Consider the following 16,933-nt stretch of genomic DNA (forward strand, 5'->3'; position numbering starts at 1 on the left):
TTTTAAAAATGGGAGGTGTTTTTTTTTTTTGGCCGTATTTTGGAAAGTAAAAAAAACATCTTACTATACATTGTATTTTTGGGGGAAATGTATTACAGTGATCCCTTGTTTTTTACGGTTAATGGGGTACAACCCCCGCAGCGAAAACAGGAAAATCCGCAAAGTAGAGGCGGAGCTTATTTACATTCCAGGGAAAAAATGGTGTGTTCAATCGTTAGATTTGAAGCTAGGTTTACGTACACCTAGCTATGCTAAAAAGAAGACGCAGGAAGTCGATGTAGCTTTTGTGGAGGTTGGTAGCTGCTCCCCCGGCTGCTGTGATAGCAACCTTATTTATTCAGGGGCAAACAACAGGATGGAAGGAGTCAGGAAAGAAACAGAAAACATAGAATAGAATACATAGACCACATGGCCCAGGACAAAGGGAAGACAGATGTTATCCTATCAGGTGACTAGCTATTAGAAAAGCATAAATGTTAACTGTATGCTTAACAATTCCAAGCAAACACTCAGGTGACTTCCGCCCTGAGACCCCCAATTTGGCCAAATTTCAAAATTGTCCAAAATGCATGTGTGATATATCATTAGAAAGCTGAAAATCTCTGTTTTCTGGGGGAAGGGCATTTAAAAAAAAAACTGGAACAGAAAAACCCTAACTGGAGGTAAGAGCATGACGGAGCATAATTAAAGACGCCATGATTTTAACAAGATATTATCGCACACTTACCTCGTTTCGATCCAAAAACTCATATAGCATGTCTCACGGAGTGTCAAGACACAGCTGTGATTGGCCACGGCCGGACTTTTTGGGGATTTTATGGGTGAAACACTGTAATGTGACAAGGACGGCTCCTATAACGTTTATTTATTTTTTCCATTTTTCTTTGTTTGGATCAATTATTTATCATCTAAAATATTGGGGGAAATGCGACAGTAACGAAAAAATACAATTACGTGAGAGATATCCGTGATTTACTTACAGACAGTATTTTTGTCATTGTTACATCATTTGTTTAAAAGTTATAATATATTTTAAAAATAGTTATATAAAAATATGCGAGTGAATAATTTTATAAGGTCGCTTTTTTTAAACAAAATATTAGACATCAGTTATTCTAAGCAAAAAAAGACATTTCCAATAATGAATTTAATTACTTTGCTTGATTATGGCTGGGTTAAAACAAAAGCGGCTGCGCAGTGTCTATAAACGGGGGTCTTCAGGGTAAAACGGACAAACGAAAAATAGTTCTGGGGCTTAATGCACCATGAATCTGCTATGGTAGCATATTGTTCTGTCGAACACAAGTTGTTTTGGCTTAAAACACAGCTGCTAATTTTAAAGAGGGATTGCAAGAGCAGAAACTGCTTTTTCAGCCTTGTCTGTGTTTTCCACTAAATATGAAAGAAAATCATTTTTACGTGTGTGTGTATATACACACACACACACACTCACCGGCCACTTTATTAGGTACACCTGTCCAACTGCTCGTTAACTCTTAATTTCATTAGTATGGGGAAGAAAGGCGATTTGAGTGACTTTGAACGTGGCATGGTTGTTGGTGCCAGAAGGGCTGGTCTAAGTATTTCAGAAACTGCTGATCTACTGGGATTTTCACGCACAACCATCTCTAGGGTTTACAGAGAATGGTCCGAAAAAGAAAAAATATCCAGTGAGCGGCAGTTCTGTGGGCGGAAATGCCTTGTTGATGCCAGAGGTCAGAGGAGAATGGCCAGACTGGTTGGAGCTGCTAGAAAGGCAACAGTGACTCAAATAACCACCCGTTACAACCAAGGTAGGCAGAAGAGCATCTCTGAACGCACAGTACGTCAAACTTTGAGGCAGATGGGCTACAGCGGCAGAAGACCACGCCGCGTGCCTCTACTTTCAGCTAAGAACAGGAAACTGAGGCTACAATTTGCACAAGCTCATTGAAATTGGACAATAGAAGATTGGAAAAACGTTGCCTGGTCTGATGAGTCTCGATTTCTGCTGCGACATGCGGATGGTAGGGTCAGAATTTGGTGTCAGCAACATGAAAGCTGGATCCATCCTAGCCTTGTATCAACGGTGGTGTGGGGAATATTTTCTTGGCACTCTTTGGGCCCCTTGGTACCAATTGAGCATCGTTGGAACGCCACAGCCTACCTGAGTATTGTTGTTTACGACCATGTCCATCCCTTTATGACCACAATGTACCCAACTTCTGATGCAGGATAATGCGCCATGTCATAAAGCTGGAATCATCTCAGACTGGGTTCTTGAACATGACAATGAGTTGACTGTACTCAAATGGCCTCCACAGTCACCAGATCTCAATCCAATAGAGCATCTTTGGGATGTGGTGGAACGGGAGCTTGGCATCATGGATGTGCAGCCGACAAATCTGCAACAACTGCCATCATGTCAATATGGAGCAAACTCTCTGAGGAACCTTGTTGAATCTATGCCACCGAGAATTGAGGCAGTTCTGAAGGCAAAAGGGGGTCCAACCCGTTACTAGCATGGTGTACCTGATAAAGTGGCCAAAAATATCCGCGATGGACTGAGGGTGCAAAGTAGTGAGGGATCACTGTACACGTGTCATTTTTTAAAAATGCATACAGTAGGATATACTTGTTTGTTTAAATTTCTTTTTCTAAACACCTCACGATACATAATCATTTCAAAAATGTCCTTTGAAGAAAAACACCTTACTTCATTTGATGACTCGGAACGGCCCTCTCGCAGTTCCGACTCCGTCCGGCGGGAGGCGTCACGGACGCACGCAGGTGAATTCTTTCCCCAATTTTGTTGGAGACATTTTTGATATTTTTTGCTCACGTTTGGCCGCACATCTGCTTCACTTTAACTCGGCCGCGGTCACGTGACTATTTGCCCTTTTTTTTATGGGCGGCGAACCCTGCGAAAGTCAGCACATTGCATTCCGGCGCCGCCGCGCAACTCTCCTCAGGTATTTGAGAAGAAGACTATATATAACCCAACGCATTCGATGGCGGAGACGCCCGCTCGGGGGTGCCGTTCGGCGTGCGGCACATTGTGGAGTTTGGCGGGTTGGCTGTGCGTCGTCGTCGCCACGGCGACCAACGACTGGGTGCGCACGTGCGATTACGGCGCTCTGGCGTGCGTCAGGATGGACGAACTGGGCGCCAGGGGACTCTGGGCCGATTGCGTGGTCGGGCCCGCGCTCTACCGTTGCGCCGCCCTCGATCACGTCGTCGATCTGCCAGGTGGTTTTACTCGAAGCCGTATTTTCCGGACTATAAGTCGCATTTTTGAATTTCTTTGCCATTTCCTATTTCAGCACACGTGCTGGGGTCGCGCGCCCTTATGTTGTGCGCGTGCCTGCTGGGACTTCCCGCCTTGTTGTTGGCGCTCTCGTCCGCTCCCTGCGTGCGTCTCCCTCACGACTCGCCCGTCAACAGGAAGAGGCGGGCGCTGGTGGGCGGCGTCCTCCTCCTGCTTACGGGTAAAGGGACGCGCGCCGCATTTTTGGCCTAGGCCGGCCAGGTTTGAACTTTTATCTGCTTCGCAGCGACGTCGGGCCTGGTGTCCACCGTGTGGTTCCCTGTGGGCGTCCACCGGCGCGAGGGGATCGTGTCCTTCGGCCCGTCGCTCTACTCGGGCTGGGCGGGCGTGGCGCTGTGCTTCCTGGGGGGTGTGGCGGTCCTGTGCGGCCGCGGTGAAGGATACCCTCCGGGCGCTTTCGGACGGGAGAGCTTCCTCTACTCCAGGCGGCGAGCGGCAGGTGAAGAAGTGGTGACGGCGGAGCCCCCGCCGGCCAACTACGCCAAGCGTGCCAACGTGTGAGGTTGCCCTTGTGTGTTTTTAATTGGCGGCCATTTTGAAGAGTCATTCCAATCTGTGGAAGTGCATCCCTCTAAAAAATAAAATCCAACCTGATGCACAATATATTTTCACCACTTTGATTTTCACATCAATGAGATCTTTTGGAAAAGTCAACGCATGGGCGGACCTGCACAAAAATGGAAGCCCATTCTCGCCCAAAAACCATCTATTTTTTTCTTCAACAAAATAGCTAGCCCATATCCACAAGGAGATTTTTTTAATCTTGCTGGTGCCTTTTTCTGCCAATGGGGGAAAAAAAATCTCTCAGAGGTAAAAACAAACTCTGGGTCTTTACGCACAAGCTAAGCTACTCGTAGGCTCTAGCCCACATACAGTGGTATGAAAAAGTATCTGAACCTTTTGGAATTTCTCACATTTCTGCATAAAATCAACATCAAATGTCGTCTGATCTTTGTCAAAATCAAACAGATGAAAAAACAGTCTGCTTTAACTAAAACTACCCAAACATTCTTAGCTTTTCATATTTTAATGAGGATAGTATGCAAACACTGGCAGAAAGGGGAAAAAATAATCAGTGAACCATCACATTTAATATTTTGTGACACCCCCTTTGGCAACAATAACTTCAACCAGACGCTTCCTGTAGCTGCAGATCAGTCTGACACATCCATCAGGACTAATCTTGTCTCCAAAACTGCTGTAGTTCATTCAGATTCCTGGGATGAATCGCTGTCTTTAGGTCACGTTACAGCATTTCAATGGGGTTCAAGTTTGGACTTTGACTTGGCCACTCCAGAATGTGTATTTTGTTCTTCTGAAGTTTATTCGTGTTTTGGATCATTGTCCATCCTCTTTTTAGCTTCAACTGTCTGACAGACGGCCTCAGATTTTCCTGCAAAACGTCCTTTTGAATTCATTCTTCCATGAATGATTGCAAGTTGTCCGGGCCCTGAGGCGGTAAAACAGCCCCAAATCATGGTGCTCCCGCCACCATGTTTCCCGGTGTGGATGAGGTGTTGATGTTGGTGAGCTGTTCAGTTTTTCCTCCGCACATGACATTGTGGGTTACACCAGAACAATTTAACTTTGCTTGTGTACAATCGCCTTTTTGCGAACCTTAAACGGGCAACAATGTTTTTTCAGAGCGCAGCGGCTTCCTCCGTGGAGTCCTCCCATGAACACCAGTCTTGGCCATATGAGATATTGGACTGTGCCAGTGATTTCTGTCAGTCTTTAGCAGACACTCTCGGGTTCTTTTTTCCCCCCTCTCTGAGAATTCTGCGCTGAACTCTTGGCATCATCTTTGGTGGACGGCCACTGCTTGGGCGAGAAGCAACAGTGCCAAACTCTCCATTTGTAGACAACTTCTCTTACTGTCAATTGATGAACATCCAGACTTTTAGAGATGGTTTTGAATCCTTTACCAGCTTTATACAATCCTTGATCGCAGGCCTTCAGACAGCTCTTTTGACCGAGCCACGATGCACATCAGACAATGCTTCTCATTTCTTACCAGCTGTGTGTTTTATAGTGGGCAGGGGAGCTTTAAACCACTCATCAGTGATTGGGCACACACCTAATTTAAATTGTTTGGTAAAAATTGGTTTCATAGTCTCCTTAGGCAGAGGATTCACTTATTATTTTCCCCTTTCTGGTATTGTTTGCATGCTACCCTAATTAAAATATGAAAACCTATAAATGTTTGGGTGGTTTTAGTTAAAGCAGAGACTGTTTTTACATCTGCATGAGTTTGACAAAGATCGGCTCACATTTGACGGTGATTTTATGCAGATATGTTAGAAATTCCATAAGGTTTGAATACTTTTTCATACCACTGAATAGACGCTGCACTCAAAAGCGACCTTGTGAATGTATCGTATACTTTTTCTTGATGAAATGATGTGAATCGTATCGTAGTTTTATTCACCCAACCGCTGCGTAGAGGTGCCGTGTTGCACTACGGTTGGAAATCAGAGAAGTGCTTCACTAACTGTGAAATTCTAGTTGTTTCTCACAATAGAATCTCATGATAGAAAAATGACCCTGGAGAGAACAAATTATGGAGGAGATGAAATAAGACTGATGAAGTTCAAGTGACAAGGGCGTTTGGAAAGCAACACGGCTACAGATGGAACGAACATGTTGTACTCGCTGAAAAACAAAAATTACGTTTTTAAAAAAAATTTTTTTTTTTACTCTTTCTCCACTGGCGGAAAAAGGGACCAGCAGCAACTGAAAAAAATTTCAAAATCCAGTGGCAGAAATGGGCTTCTTGTTGTGTTGGGGGGGGGGGGGGGTTCATTTTTTTCTTGTGGCTGGAATGGGCTTCCTAGTACACAAAAGAAATCAACTTTTGACGTGGTGTTTATTCTTCAACATTGGACACATCCACACAAACATCAAAGCTCTTCAAACCCAACCAAAAAGTCTTAAAAGTAAAACCCAAAAGGCTAAAATCATTTCAACTCGGTTGTGCGTTGAATGGTCATTATTTCAAGTTGACCTTAATAGGCGTTGGTCACGCCTCAGCCGCTCAACTCCTTTTTGCATTTTCAGTAGCCCCGTTGGTCATTGTCGCAGTCGTCGCTCTCACGGTTCCCTCCTCCTCTCTGGTATCCAAAGTCATGGTCGTAAGCGTCGTTCCTCTCGTACGCGCGGTTCTGGTAGCCGGAGTCATGGTCGTAAGCGTCGTTCCTCTCGTACGCGCTCTTCTGGGAACCGGAGTCGTCGTCGTCGTCGTCCCGCTCGTACGTGCGGTTCTGGTAGCCGGAGTCGTCGCCGTCGTCCAGGTGGTCGTCGAAGCGTCGGTAGGAGCTGGCGCGGGCCTCCTCTTGGCGGGCGTTCACCTCCAGCGAGCTGTGCCACACGCCGTAGCACCCGTAGATCAGCAGGCCTTCACGCCGCAAAAACAAATGCGGTCAAAAAAAACGCCACGCAACCGGTAAACTAGGGGTGTCCAGACGACGGCCCGCCGGCCAACGGCGGCAAATCGCTCAATATGGCCTGTGCGAGAAGCTTCAATTCAGCCTACATTCTGTTGCATTTCTCAGCTTTAACACTAGATGGAGCTATTCCATTAACCAGAGTCGAAACATCTTTTGTTTCTGTTTCACAATTGATAGTGGGAGGATTCCATCCTTTTATTTTCCTGAAAGTGGCCCACGGAGACAAACGTTTGGACACCCCCACGGTTCCCGGTCCACTCCCGAACGCCAAGATCGTTACCTAGTGCGCACCAGACGGCGAATCGGGCCCACGTGAGCGGCGCCAACTTCAGCATGAGGTAGCTGTTGACCAAGATGGCGGCAGCCGGAACGAAGGGCACGCACGGCGCCGCGTAGGCCAAGCGCCGGCCGCTCTGCGGCTGCCGCAGCAGCGTCAAGAGGAGCGCCGCCAGACCTACCGCCGACAGCGCCGCCGTCGTGCCCCGGGCGACGGCGGCGGCGCCGGCGTCCCGCTCCGGGCCCAGGATGACGGCGCCCCAGAGTGCGAAGGAGAGCGCGAAGAAGGCCAGCGTGCAGCGCGCGGCCGTGCGAGCGCTGCGGTCCGTGGGCCGGGCGGAGGGCGGGGGGACGCCCAGACGCGCCCGCAGGCTCCGGTAGCGGGCTCCCAGAAGCCTTTCCGGCAGCGACGCAGGGCCCTCGTGGAAATCCGGCGCCTCGTCTTTGCCTTCGGCCGAATCGGCCACGGAGGAGTCTACACAGAAGAGCGTTTCCATCTAAAAATCCGTCAATAAGTGGCCGTGCCTTGAGATGCGAGCACCTCAACTAACGGCTTTCTGGAGATTGAGTTGGATCATATTTTTTCAATTTGAATGATTTAATAATGAACTCATTCGCTGCCATGAAATGCATTTGAACTGGGACGGCCGCTGTCGAACGATGTAGTTTAAGCGACGACTGCTTCCGACCCTTTCCCTTCCTAATGAGTGCTCAATTTGTATATCGTAAGGTGCCGGAACACTAAGTACATACGACAGCGCAGGGATGACGAGACAGAAAACAACACGCAAATGCCCACTTGCTATGCTGTGGAATTTACAAGCCTCAATTTCAAATAATATCCATGGTATAAATGTTATGACAACAATTTACAATTATTTAGGCTATAAAGTGCACAGGACGGGCCATTGCCTACATAACCACAGGTGGGACTTCCAGAAAAGTACCGTCTAACATGTAAAACAAAACAGAAAAATCTGGGATTACAATAAATAACACACAAAAGCATTCTTTTCTGAGTTTCATCCCCCCGTCTTCTATGGCACCAAAGTTCCCACCGCCTTACAAATTGTGCTGCCCAAACCCGAATTTCCCATAAGGACCTGTTGCTCTGGTTGTTGGCGCTCCACCTGGCTGACTGCTAGCGCTGTAGCCGGCCCTCACTCCGGGTGGCACTGAACCTGACCGGCCGCTGCCACGGTAGCGGCCTCCTGCCCCGGCTCGGCTGGCCGGCCGGCCGGCCGTGAACCTGGCCAGCTGCTGCGGCGCTAGCCTCCTGCTGCACCCGGTTCCTGCCCGTTAGCATGATTGCTGCAACTGCCCTCATTGCTTTTCTGACCCGTTTTGAACCATTTTCCTTCTTTTTGAAAAAAAAGACAGTAAATGCAACTGTCTTTTTGGCAGGTTGAAATGCCATCTGATCCTGGCTGCTTGCTCACCAGATGTGGGTGAGAAGCAAAAGTTGGCAGCAGTCCACTGTTATTTTGCTCATTGTTTTCTTGTTGCCGCAATAAAGTGGAGAAAGCCATCAACGATTCCTCTCCTACTTTCCCCTCATTTTGGGCTATTACAATACATTTTTTAAAAACGTGCCAGATGCGCCCAAATAAGTCACGGAACACAGGGAGGCCAAAATCGAGAGGTGTGGGATCTTGTTCCGGCAGAATCCGGCACAAATGAACCCGATTGGACGCCCATTGCTGTCAATGGCAGTGATTGAGTGCAATTGGTCTGCGCGGATTTATGCCGCAGGACTCGATCCGTCCAGCTCAGGATTGGAACCCACGCGCGCTAACTGCTAGGTCAATTTCCCAGGCCTGCGGCTCTTATTGCCAGCGCGCGCTCTCCTGAAGGCGTCGGGAGAGACGTTACTCACACAAGAGACCCGCGTGCACGAGTTGATTTACAGCGTTAAGGCTGAGTTACGCCGTCAAGGCCGACCCGATTTACCACCCTTCGCCATAGCCTGACGTCCACCTCCACAAAATCGACGCGTGGTGACGTGACACAAATGGACTGTGATTGGTCCGCTCGGACGGTCATTTCTGGTTCAGTGCGAAATCACCGCCATTTTCAACCGTTGTTGTGCTACACTCAAAAATGGACCAAGCCGACGAGCGTATCGTCAAAGAGGTCCGCAAGTACGACAACCTCTACGATGTCTTGCCAAGACATCTTAGAGATTGCTTAACGGCAAGCAATTCGTGGAAGGAGATTGCTAAAAATCTGGGGCTGGAGGTCAGCGGATGCATGAAAAAATGGAAGATAAGTATGTGCGTGTTCGGAAACAAATGGCCACACCAAGCCGGCCTTGAAGCAAGAACATTTTCAAACACAAAATTGGAGCGCGCTCAGACCTTGGCGGCAAACTCGGGCTCACAAAGGTTTCCTTTACTGATGACTCTGCTTCAAAACTGAGAGCGGCTCACGACGAAATGGGACGACAAGGAACCTACGGTCGAGGTCGGCCGAGTCCTCCTCCGCGGGGTCGTCCGGTCGGTAGCGCAGCAGCAGTACGCAAACGCTGACCAGCGTGTAGGCCAGCAACGTGCCGATCGACATCATCTCGATCAGGTCGCGCAGGCTCACCAGCAGCGCCAGGACGGAGGCCGAAACGCCGGAAAGCGCGCAAGCTGCCACGGGCGTGCGCGTCCTCTCCGACACGCGGGACAGCCACCTGCGGGAAGCGGGGCGGTTAGCGCCGTCTTCGCTCGCTCGCTCGCTCGCGCCGCGGTGTCGACCTGAACAAGAGTCCGTCGTCGGCCATGGCGTAGAGGATGCGCGGCATGGGGAAGAACGAGCCCAGCAGAGAGACGCTCAGGCCGGCCACCGAGCCCGCCGCCGCCGTGTACTCGCCCAACGGGAAGTCGTGCGCCGCGAACATCCCCATCAGAGGCGCCGAGCCGTCGATCCGCCGGTACGGGACCGACAGGGTCAGGACGGCGCTCACCTGAACGGACCCAAAGCGTTCGGCTCGGCTCGGGACGGCCGTTTTCGCACCGATGTTTACCGACCGACACGTAGGCGCCGAGACACGCCGCCAGCGAGGCGGCGATGGCGTACGGGATGGAGGCGGCGGGGTCCTGGGCCTCCTCTCCGGTGGTGGCGATGATGTCGAAGCCGATAAAGGCGTAGAAACAGGTCGCCGCCCCCTGCATCACCTGACAGACAAAAAGTCAGTTTTGGATTTTGCTTTTATTGCGGAATTCCGGCTCGGGTCCGAGATACGTCCGGGACCCCGTTCCCAAAAGACTATGTTTCAGTTTTTGTCTGTCTCGCATCGATTCTAGCACACGCTCAGTAAATCTCTGCATTTTCAGATTTCGGCTGAGCCCCGACGGGTCGCTCGCTTGTCTCGAGGACAAAAGTAGCGCACGATAAAGATTAGGTAGTCGTCAATTGGCGGGACTCACCCCTGACCAGCCGTAGGGCAGAAAGCCGCCGCCGCCGCCGATACCCCAGTTTTCAGCCGAGACGAAGAAAAGCCCGGCCAGGACCACGAAGGCCCAGACCGCCGCGTTGACGGTGTTGAGGACGTTGTTGAGGGTCACCGAGTTGCGCGCGCCGAGGGCCACGATCAGCGCCACCAGCAGGACGATGAGCGCGGCCAGCGGGTCGGGGGAGGCCACTTCGCCTCGGCCTGCGACAGGAGTCTGACATCACGCCGGGGTTGGGCGTCGGCCAGGAGAAATACCCACCGAGTCCCCCGAGCGTGCCGAGGTGCGCGGCGGCGTAGCGGCTGACGCTGCCGTTGGCCAGCGAGTCGAAGGTGGCGCTGAGGGCCGAGGCCCCGGCGGCCGTGCCGATCAGGTACTCCAGGACGAGGTTCCAGCCGATGAGAAAGGCCGCGAACTCGCCCACCGTCACGTAGCTGTACGCGTACGCCGAACCGGCCGTCTCGGGCACGCGCACGCCCAATTCGGCGTAGCACACGCCCGACAGGACGGAGGCGGCGGCGGCCACGGCGAAGGACAGGACCACGCCCGGGCCGGCCACGGTCTTGGCCACCAGCCCGGCCACCACGTACATGCCGGTCCCCGCGCAGCTGCCCGCCCCCAGCGACACTAGGTCCAGGGCGGTCAGCACCTTGGCCAGCCCGGCCTCCGGGTCCCGTTCGCGGCGGGCCCCAGCCGGCTTGGTGCGCAGGAGCCGCGAGCGCGCGCCGTACCAGGCGTCGGCCAGGGACGCCTGGCGCCACATGGCCGGGCTCGGGGTAGAAGCCGGGGGGTCGAGGGCGACCCGCTCACTCGCTCGACGACGCCATCCTATGGCGGCGAGGCGCACCGGAAAAAACGCGAGACCTGGACTTGACCAAATGTGGATTCTGAAAAAGAACTGTAGAACATCAACAGAAAGGAAGGGGTCAAGAGTATAGAAGGCAATAGTATCTTTGCTCGTATTCATCGATCGACTGTATTACGCTTAATATAATCAATCTGGGAATACTATCGTTTCTCTGATTTACGGTTTGTATATATAATATATAAAATAAGTAGCACTTACACCATAGTTTAAGGAAAACAAGCAGACTATAGGGCATAAGAGATACATGACGCCCTTTTATCAAGGAAGCCCAACATGTGCGTCATGCAACTGACTGAGCAAGATTGACGCTGAAAAGCCTATATCTGCACCACCAACTCTCGCAATCACTACTCCTGGACAGTCCAGAACAAATGGCAGGATGTCCTGTCCCAACACAAGGAACACCGGAGAATGCCCGATATCCAACTGATAACACGTCTGATAAGATTCCAAGACCCCCTTTTGACGCTGAGGTGGCAAAATCCACAACCCTTGTTGCCCTAACAACAGTAACTCCCAAATCCTCCTGTCCAATTCACAAACAGACAATAATCCCAAACAACGTCCAAGCACAGCCTTCTTCTGCCCACGGCCCGCCCCACGAGCGCCTTCAAAAAGACTGAATTTTTAACTACTTGTTGTCTTTTTTTCTCGGGAACCTTTTGTTGACTTGTGATATGGTGACGACCTTGGAACGGGTCTGCCTCCCTCGCCCGAGTCTGTTTCTGTTTCGCCTTGCCTTTCGATCGCTGTTGACCTGAATGAATTGTCAACTTGTGCTTTGAAGCCTTTTTCCAGCTTTCAAAATGAAGTCAGTACAAGGGGTTAAGACTACGGTGAACGTGCGGAGTTTTGGCGGTTTGGCTGGCGAGATTCCAGCAGTCTGGCTAAAGGGTCAGATTCCTTCAATATGAATCATTCATTTTTATTTATAAAATGTATCCGTATTTTGTCTAATGATTTTGTCTGGTTTTTTTTAAACAAAGAGTAATATTTGTTTGTCTTGAATCTTAAGTCTTATTGAAGGATTTTTGAAAGGGGTATAGAGCTTTCCTATTTTTTTCGTGATTTTATAAATACTTTTTTTTTTTTACAAATTGCACTTAAATACAGTGCCTTGCAAAAGTATTCGGCCCCCTTGAACCTTGCAACCTTTCGCCACATTTCAGGCTTCAAACATAAAGATATAACATTTGAATTTTTTGTCAAGAATCAACAACAAGTGGGACACAATCGTGAAGTGGAACAAAATGTATTGGATAATTTCAACATTTTTAACAAATAAAAAACTGAAAAGTGGGGCGTGCAATATTATTCGGCCCCCTTGCGTTAATACTTTGTAGCGCCACCTTTTGCTCCAATTACAGCTGCAAGTCGCTTGGGGTATGCTTCTATCAGTTTTGCACATCGAGAGACTGACATTCTTCCTTGCAAAACAGCTCGAGCTCAGTGAGGTTGGATGGAGAGTGTTTGTGAACAGCAGTCTTCAGCTCTTTCCACAGATTCTCCATTGGATTCAGGTCTGGACTTTGACTTGGCCATTCTAACACCTGGATATGTTTATTTTTTAACCATTCCATTGTAGATTTGGCTTTGTTTTGGATCATTGTCCTGTTGGAAGATAAATCTCCGTCCCAGTCTCAGGTCTTGTGCAAATACCAACAGGTTTTCTTCCAGAATGTTCCTGTATTTGGCTGCATCCATTTTCCCGTCAATTTGAACCATCTTCCCTGTCCCTGCTGAAGAAAAGCAGGCCCAAACCATGATGCTGCCACCACCATGTTTGACAGTGGGGATGGTGTGTTCAGGGTGATGAGCTGTGTTGCTTTTACGCCAAACATATCGTTTTGCATTGTGGCCAAATTGGTGTGTTCCATTTTGGTTTCATCTGACCAGAGCACCTTCTTCCACATGTTTGGTGTGTCTCCCAGGTGGCTTGTGGCAAACTTTAAAGGAGACTTTTTATGGATATCTTTGAAAAATGGCTTTCTTCTTGCCACTCTTCCATAAAGGCCAGATTTGTGCAGTGTACGACTGATTGTTGTCCTATGGACAGACTCTCCCATCTCAGCTGTAGATCTCTGCAGTTCATCCAGAGTGATCATGGGCCTCTTGGCTGCATCTCTGATCAGTTTTCTCCTTGTTTGAGAAGAAAGTTTGGAAGGACGGCCGGGTCTTGGTAGATTTGCAGCGGTCTGATGCTCCTTCCATTTCAATATGATGGCTTGCACAGTGCTCCTTGAGATGTTTAAAGCTTGGGAAATCCAAATCCGGCTTTAAACCTCTCCACAACAGTATCTCGGACCTGCCTGGTGTGTTCCTTGGTTTTCATAATGCTCTCTGCACTTTCAACAGAACCCTGAGACTATCACAGAGCAGGTGCATTTATACGGAGACTTGATTACACACAGTTGGATTCTATTTATCATCATCGGTCATTTAGGACAACATTGGATCATTCAGAGATCCTCACTGAACTTCTGGAGTGAGTTTGCTGCACTGAAAGTAAAGGGGCCGAATAATATTGCACGCCCCACTTTTCAGTTTTTGATTTGTTAAAAAAGTTGAAATTATCCAATAAATGTTGTTCCACTTCACGATTGTGTCCCACTTGTTGTTGATTCTTGACAAAAAAATTCAATTTCATATCTTCATGTTTGAAGCCTGAAATGTGGCGAAACGTTGCAAGATTCAAGGGGGCCGAATACTTTTGCAAGGCACTGTATATAAAATAACAACGATCAATTAGTGCTAGGCAATGATGTCATGTCATGTTGTCGCAAATGGTTGGAAAAAAAAGACAGAAAAAGTCTTTTTCAAATCATCAAAAACAAGCATTTGAACAGGCAGGCATGGGTGTGTAGACTTTTTCCTCTATCGAAACAACCAGAAGGATTTGCACGCTGCCATTTAGTACAATTTAAAGAAGTCGTTTTTACCTGCTGATGTGCGCTCGCTTGCTGGAATCGAAGGCAGAATTGACGAGAAGGTCAAGAAAATGTCTCTTTTTCTCCGGCGGTCGGCCGAGCGAGACTCCTCTCTGAAATATTGATGAAGAGCACCGATCAACTTTCAAGTCCGGATCGAGCGAAAATACAACTTGCCTGTGATCAAACTCTATCGGAGGCCTACTTTTGGAACATGAAGTCACTCGCCCGACGATGTCGTACGTGACACCCGAAAGTCAGAGGTCGCTTGTCGTCTGAACGCGAAGTCGTGGCGACGTGTCGTCGTGTTCTGCCGGTTATCGGATCCCGAGTGTCAGATGACAAGATAGTATAGCGCAAAACGCTTGGCGGGGTTCTCACAGTCGAGCATTTTTACACTAAACTTCTTTCTGTCAAATTCATTTGTTTTAAAGAACATTTATTGGTTTTTGCCGACTCATTGGCCGTAATAAATGTCCGACGTCCGATCCCTTTTGACCGGGAGAAGGCGAATGAGCCGACGCGTGCCGAACCGCGAGTCGGTCCTCTCGGTTTCAATGAATGGGATCCAAACCAATCGTATTTTGACTTTAGAAACGGTCTGGTAAATACAAATGTCATTTCGGTGAGATTTCTTTTCTTCTCGTTCCTTTTCGCGGTCTAAAGTCTTACTGTAGTCCGCGAGCATATCGTATCGCCAAAAGCCATTTCTGCCAAAGGTTTCCGTGAGCATTCCTAAAGTTGATGGACAACAGATGAGCACCTACTTGAAATTCCAAAAAACAACCTGAAGCTGCAGCTGTTTGGAAAAGGGCTTCACACGGGGCAAATGTTCAGATCATTCCATTTGAAAATTTAATTGTCGCATCATGAAATAGGTCTTTATTTGTAATTACGGGCCAATCAGGTTTTTAGTCAAATGGATGGGTTTGAAATGTGGGTACTCACTTTTTTTTTAACCTAAGTACAGATACAGAGGCAAAAAATGACCAGTAAAGGTGCAAGTATCTAAGAAAAAAATGACTGAAGGGCCAAAGTGCTTGCTTTAAAACAAGTAATTCAGTATTTTCTCCAGTTGCGCCGCCAGAAATTTTTGTATGTATGTATGTATTGATGGCTGTATGATATGTATGGATGGATGTAGTTATGTATGTATGTATGTATGGATGCATGTTTGTATGCATCAATGTACTAGTATGTATGTATGTAGTTATGTATGTGTGCATGGATGTATGCATGCATGCATGATGGGCAAAACATGTTAATGACCCTGAACACAGTTTCAGCAATAGAATTAAAAGATAAATGCTTAGGTAGTAGCTTAGTAAATACAGGCATCCCAGCAGTGTGTGTGTGTGTTTTTTTTTTTTTTTTTTTTCCGTTTTCCAAGCGGAGAAGGATATGGTACACCTGGTGGGGGCTCTGTTGTACAATAACGTCTTTAGTGGGGCAAATTGAACCGCCACTCACCATCTTGCTGGTGCTCTCAAGCATTTCATGGTCCACATGAGACCCGGAGTGACTAATAATGAGGATCGGAACACTTCCCGGTGGGCTGGCCTGACGTTTAAGTCCCCTTTGTGATTGTGTTTACTGAACGACAGACTTGTGGTTCAACTTGCCTTTATTTCCCATGTGCTGTGTCACCCTGAAGTTCATCAATGTGAACGATAGTACATGATTCATCTTGTGCTTTCACAAATAAAAGTGACAAACTACACTGCGTCATTATGTCTTGTTCCTTGATGTTGAGGTGTGTGTGACTCACTGGATATGTCTAGTAAACGGTAAATCATGCTAATCTATAGACATATATGAAAATGCTGCCATCTCGTGGTCATTTTGAGCTATTGCATCCAGTAACGATTGCGCACCCAACTGTTTGTTTCCCATATTTCATGGCAAATGGCATAAGACTTGACATGCGGTTCAGATGACCAGGGCTCGAGTCACCCACACGGCCGCATTTGTTAACATAAATGGTAAAGGGTTTGTAAGTGCAAGGGAGAATCAAACCTGGTTCAATTGTAACCACAAACAGTGGAGGTATTTGGTGGTTCAACTCTTAAGGTGCCATTGAGGACGATAGACATCCGACGGCTGTTATACGAGTTGATCACTAGTAGACGTCCAAACCATTTGAAGAGGGAGGACGGACATTCATTCATTCGTTGCTAAAGCTCCCACTTCAAATGGATTGGACGTCTATGGGCAGCAATGACAGCCAATGAGGTGAAGAAAATGCCAAAATATCCTCTTTTAAGGACAGACTATAAAATACTACAAAACACTTAATGGCCTTGGACCAAAATACATGCTTGATTTGTTAGATTCCTATGAGACATCTAGAGCCCTAAGGTCGTCTGGAACCGGACTCCTGCATGTTCCAAGAACAAGAACCAAGCAGGGTGAGGCAGCTTTTAGTTATTATGCTCCTCACCTCTGGAACAAGTTACCTGAACGTCTGAAGTTAGCTCCTTTAAATCTGGGCTAAAAATGCTTTTGTTTAGCACTGCATATCCATAACTGTCTATATATCTCAATCTACTTGCTTTCCTCTTGTGCTTATCTCCATTGCTGATTTCAATAATTATTTAGTAGTTTTTTATTCTATTTGTGATGAAATGCGATTTTTATGTATTATTTACTATTTTGATTGTCCTGGTTTTTAG

At 48.0% G+C, this 16,933-nt stretch overlaps 2 protein-coding genes across 2 annotated transcripts; one reads left to right on the forward strand and one right to left on the reverse strand.

Moving 5' to 3' along the window:
* Positions 1 to 37: 37 nt before the first annotated feature.
* On the forward strand, positions 38 to 3,953 carry LOC130908536 (claudin-11-like). Its single transcript, XM_057824056.1, has 5 exons — positions 38 to 448; positions 2,683 to 2,769; positions 2,910 to 3,228; positions 3,303 to 3,467; positions 3,534 to 3,953. Exons 1-5 carry the CDS (start codon positions 434 to 436, stop codon positions 3,806 to 3,808), a joined length of 861 nt encoding a protein of 286 aa, XP_057680039.1. The 5' UTR covers positions 38 to 433; the 3' UTR covers positions 3,809 to 3,953.
* Positions 3,954 to 6,177: 2,224 nt separating this feature from the next.
* LOC130908388 (probable cationic amino acid transporter) lies at positions 6,178 to 14,331 on the reverse strand. Its single transcript, XM_057823775.1, has 8 exons — positions 14,274 to 14,331; positions 10,728 to 11,353; positions 10,443 to 10,669; positions 10,044 to 10,190; positions 9,771 to 9,979; positions 9,486 to 9,706; positions 7,034 to 7,504; positions 6,178 to 6,701 (listed from the first exon to the last, which is right to left on the reverse strand). The coding sequence occupies exons 2-8, from the start codon at positions 11,227 to 11,229 to the stop codon at positions 6,361 to 6,363; spliced, it is 2,118 nt and encodes a 705-aa protein (XP_057679758.1). The 5' UTR covers positions 11,230 to 11,353; positions 14,274 to 14,331; the 3' UTR covers positions 6,178 to 6,360.
* Positions 14,332 to 16,933: the final 2,602 nt, after the last annotated feature.

The sequence above is a fragment of the Corythoichthys intestinalis genome, chromosome 20, assembly GCF_030265065.1.
Source record: "Corythoichthys intestinalis isolate RoL2023-P3 chromosome 20, ASM3026506v1, whole genome shotgun sequence".
In the NCBI taxonomy this organism is placed as follows: Eukaryota; Metazoa; Chordata; class Actinopteri; order Syngnathiformes; family Syngnathidae; genus Corythoichthys; species Corythoichthys intestinalis.

Excerpts from the sequence above, each read along its gene's own strand:
- LOC130908388 (XM_057823775.1), bottom strand. The coding sequence starts at position 11,229 with ATGTGGCGCCAGGCGTCCCTGGCCGACGCCTGGTACGGCGCGCGCTCG. Across the intron at positions 9,980-10,043 it reads GTCTCGGCGCCTACGTGTCG|GTGAGCGCCGTCCTGACCCT; the intron begins GTCGGTAAACAT and ends GGGTCCGTTCAG. Across the intron at positions 7,505-9,485 it reads GGACTCGGCCGACCTCGACC|ACTCCTCCGTGGCCGATTCG; the intron begins GTAGGTTCCTTG and ends TCTTCTGTGTAG.
- LOC130908536 (XM_057824056.1), top strand. Across the intron at positions 2,770-2,909 it reads GGCGTCACGGACGCACGCAG|TCAGCACATTGCATTCCGGC; the intron begins GTGAATTCTTTC and ends ACCCTGCGAAAG. Across the intron at positions 3,468-3,533 it reads CGTCCTCCTCCTGCTTACGG|CGACGTCGGGCCTGGTGTCC; the intron begins GTAAAGGGACGC and ends TCTGCTTCGCAG.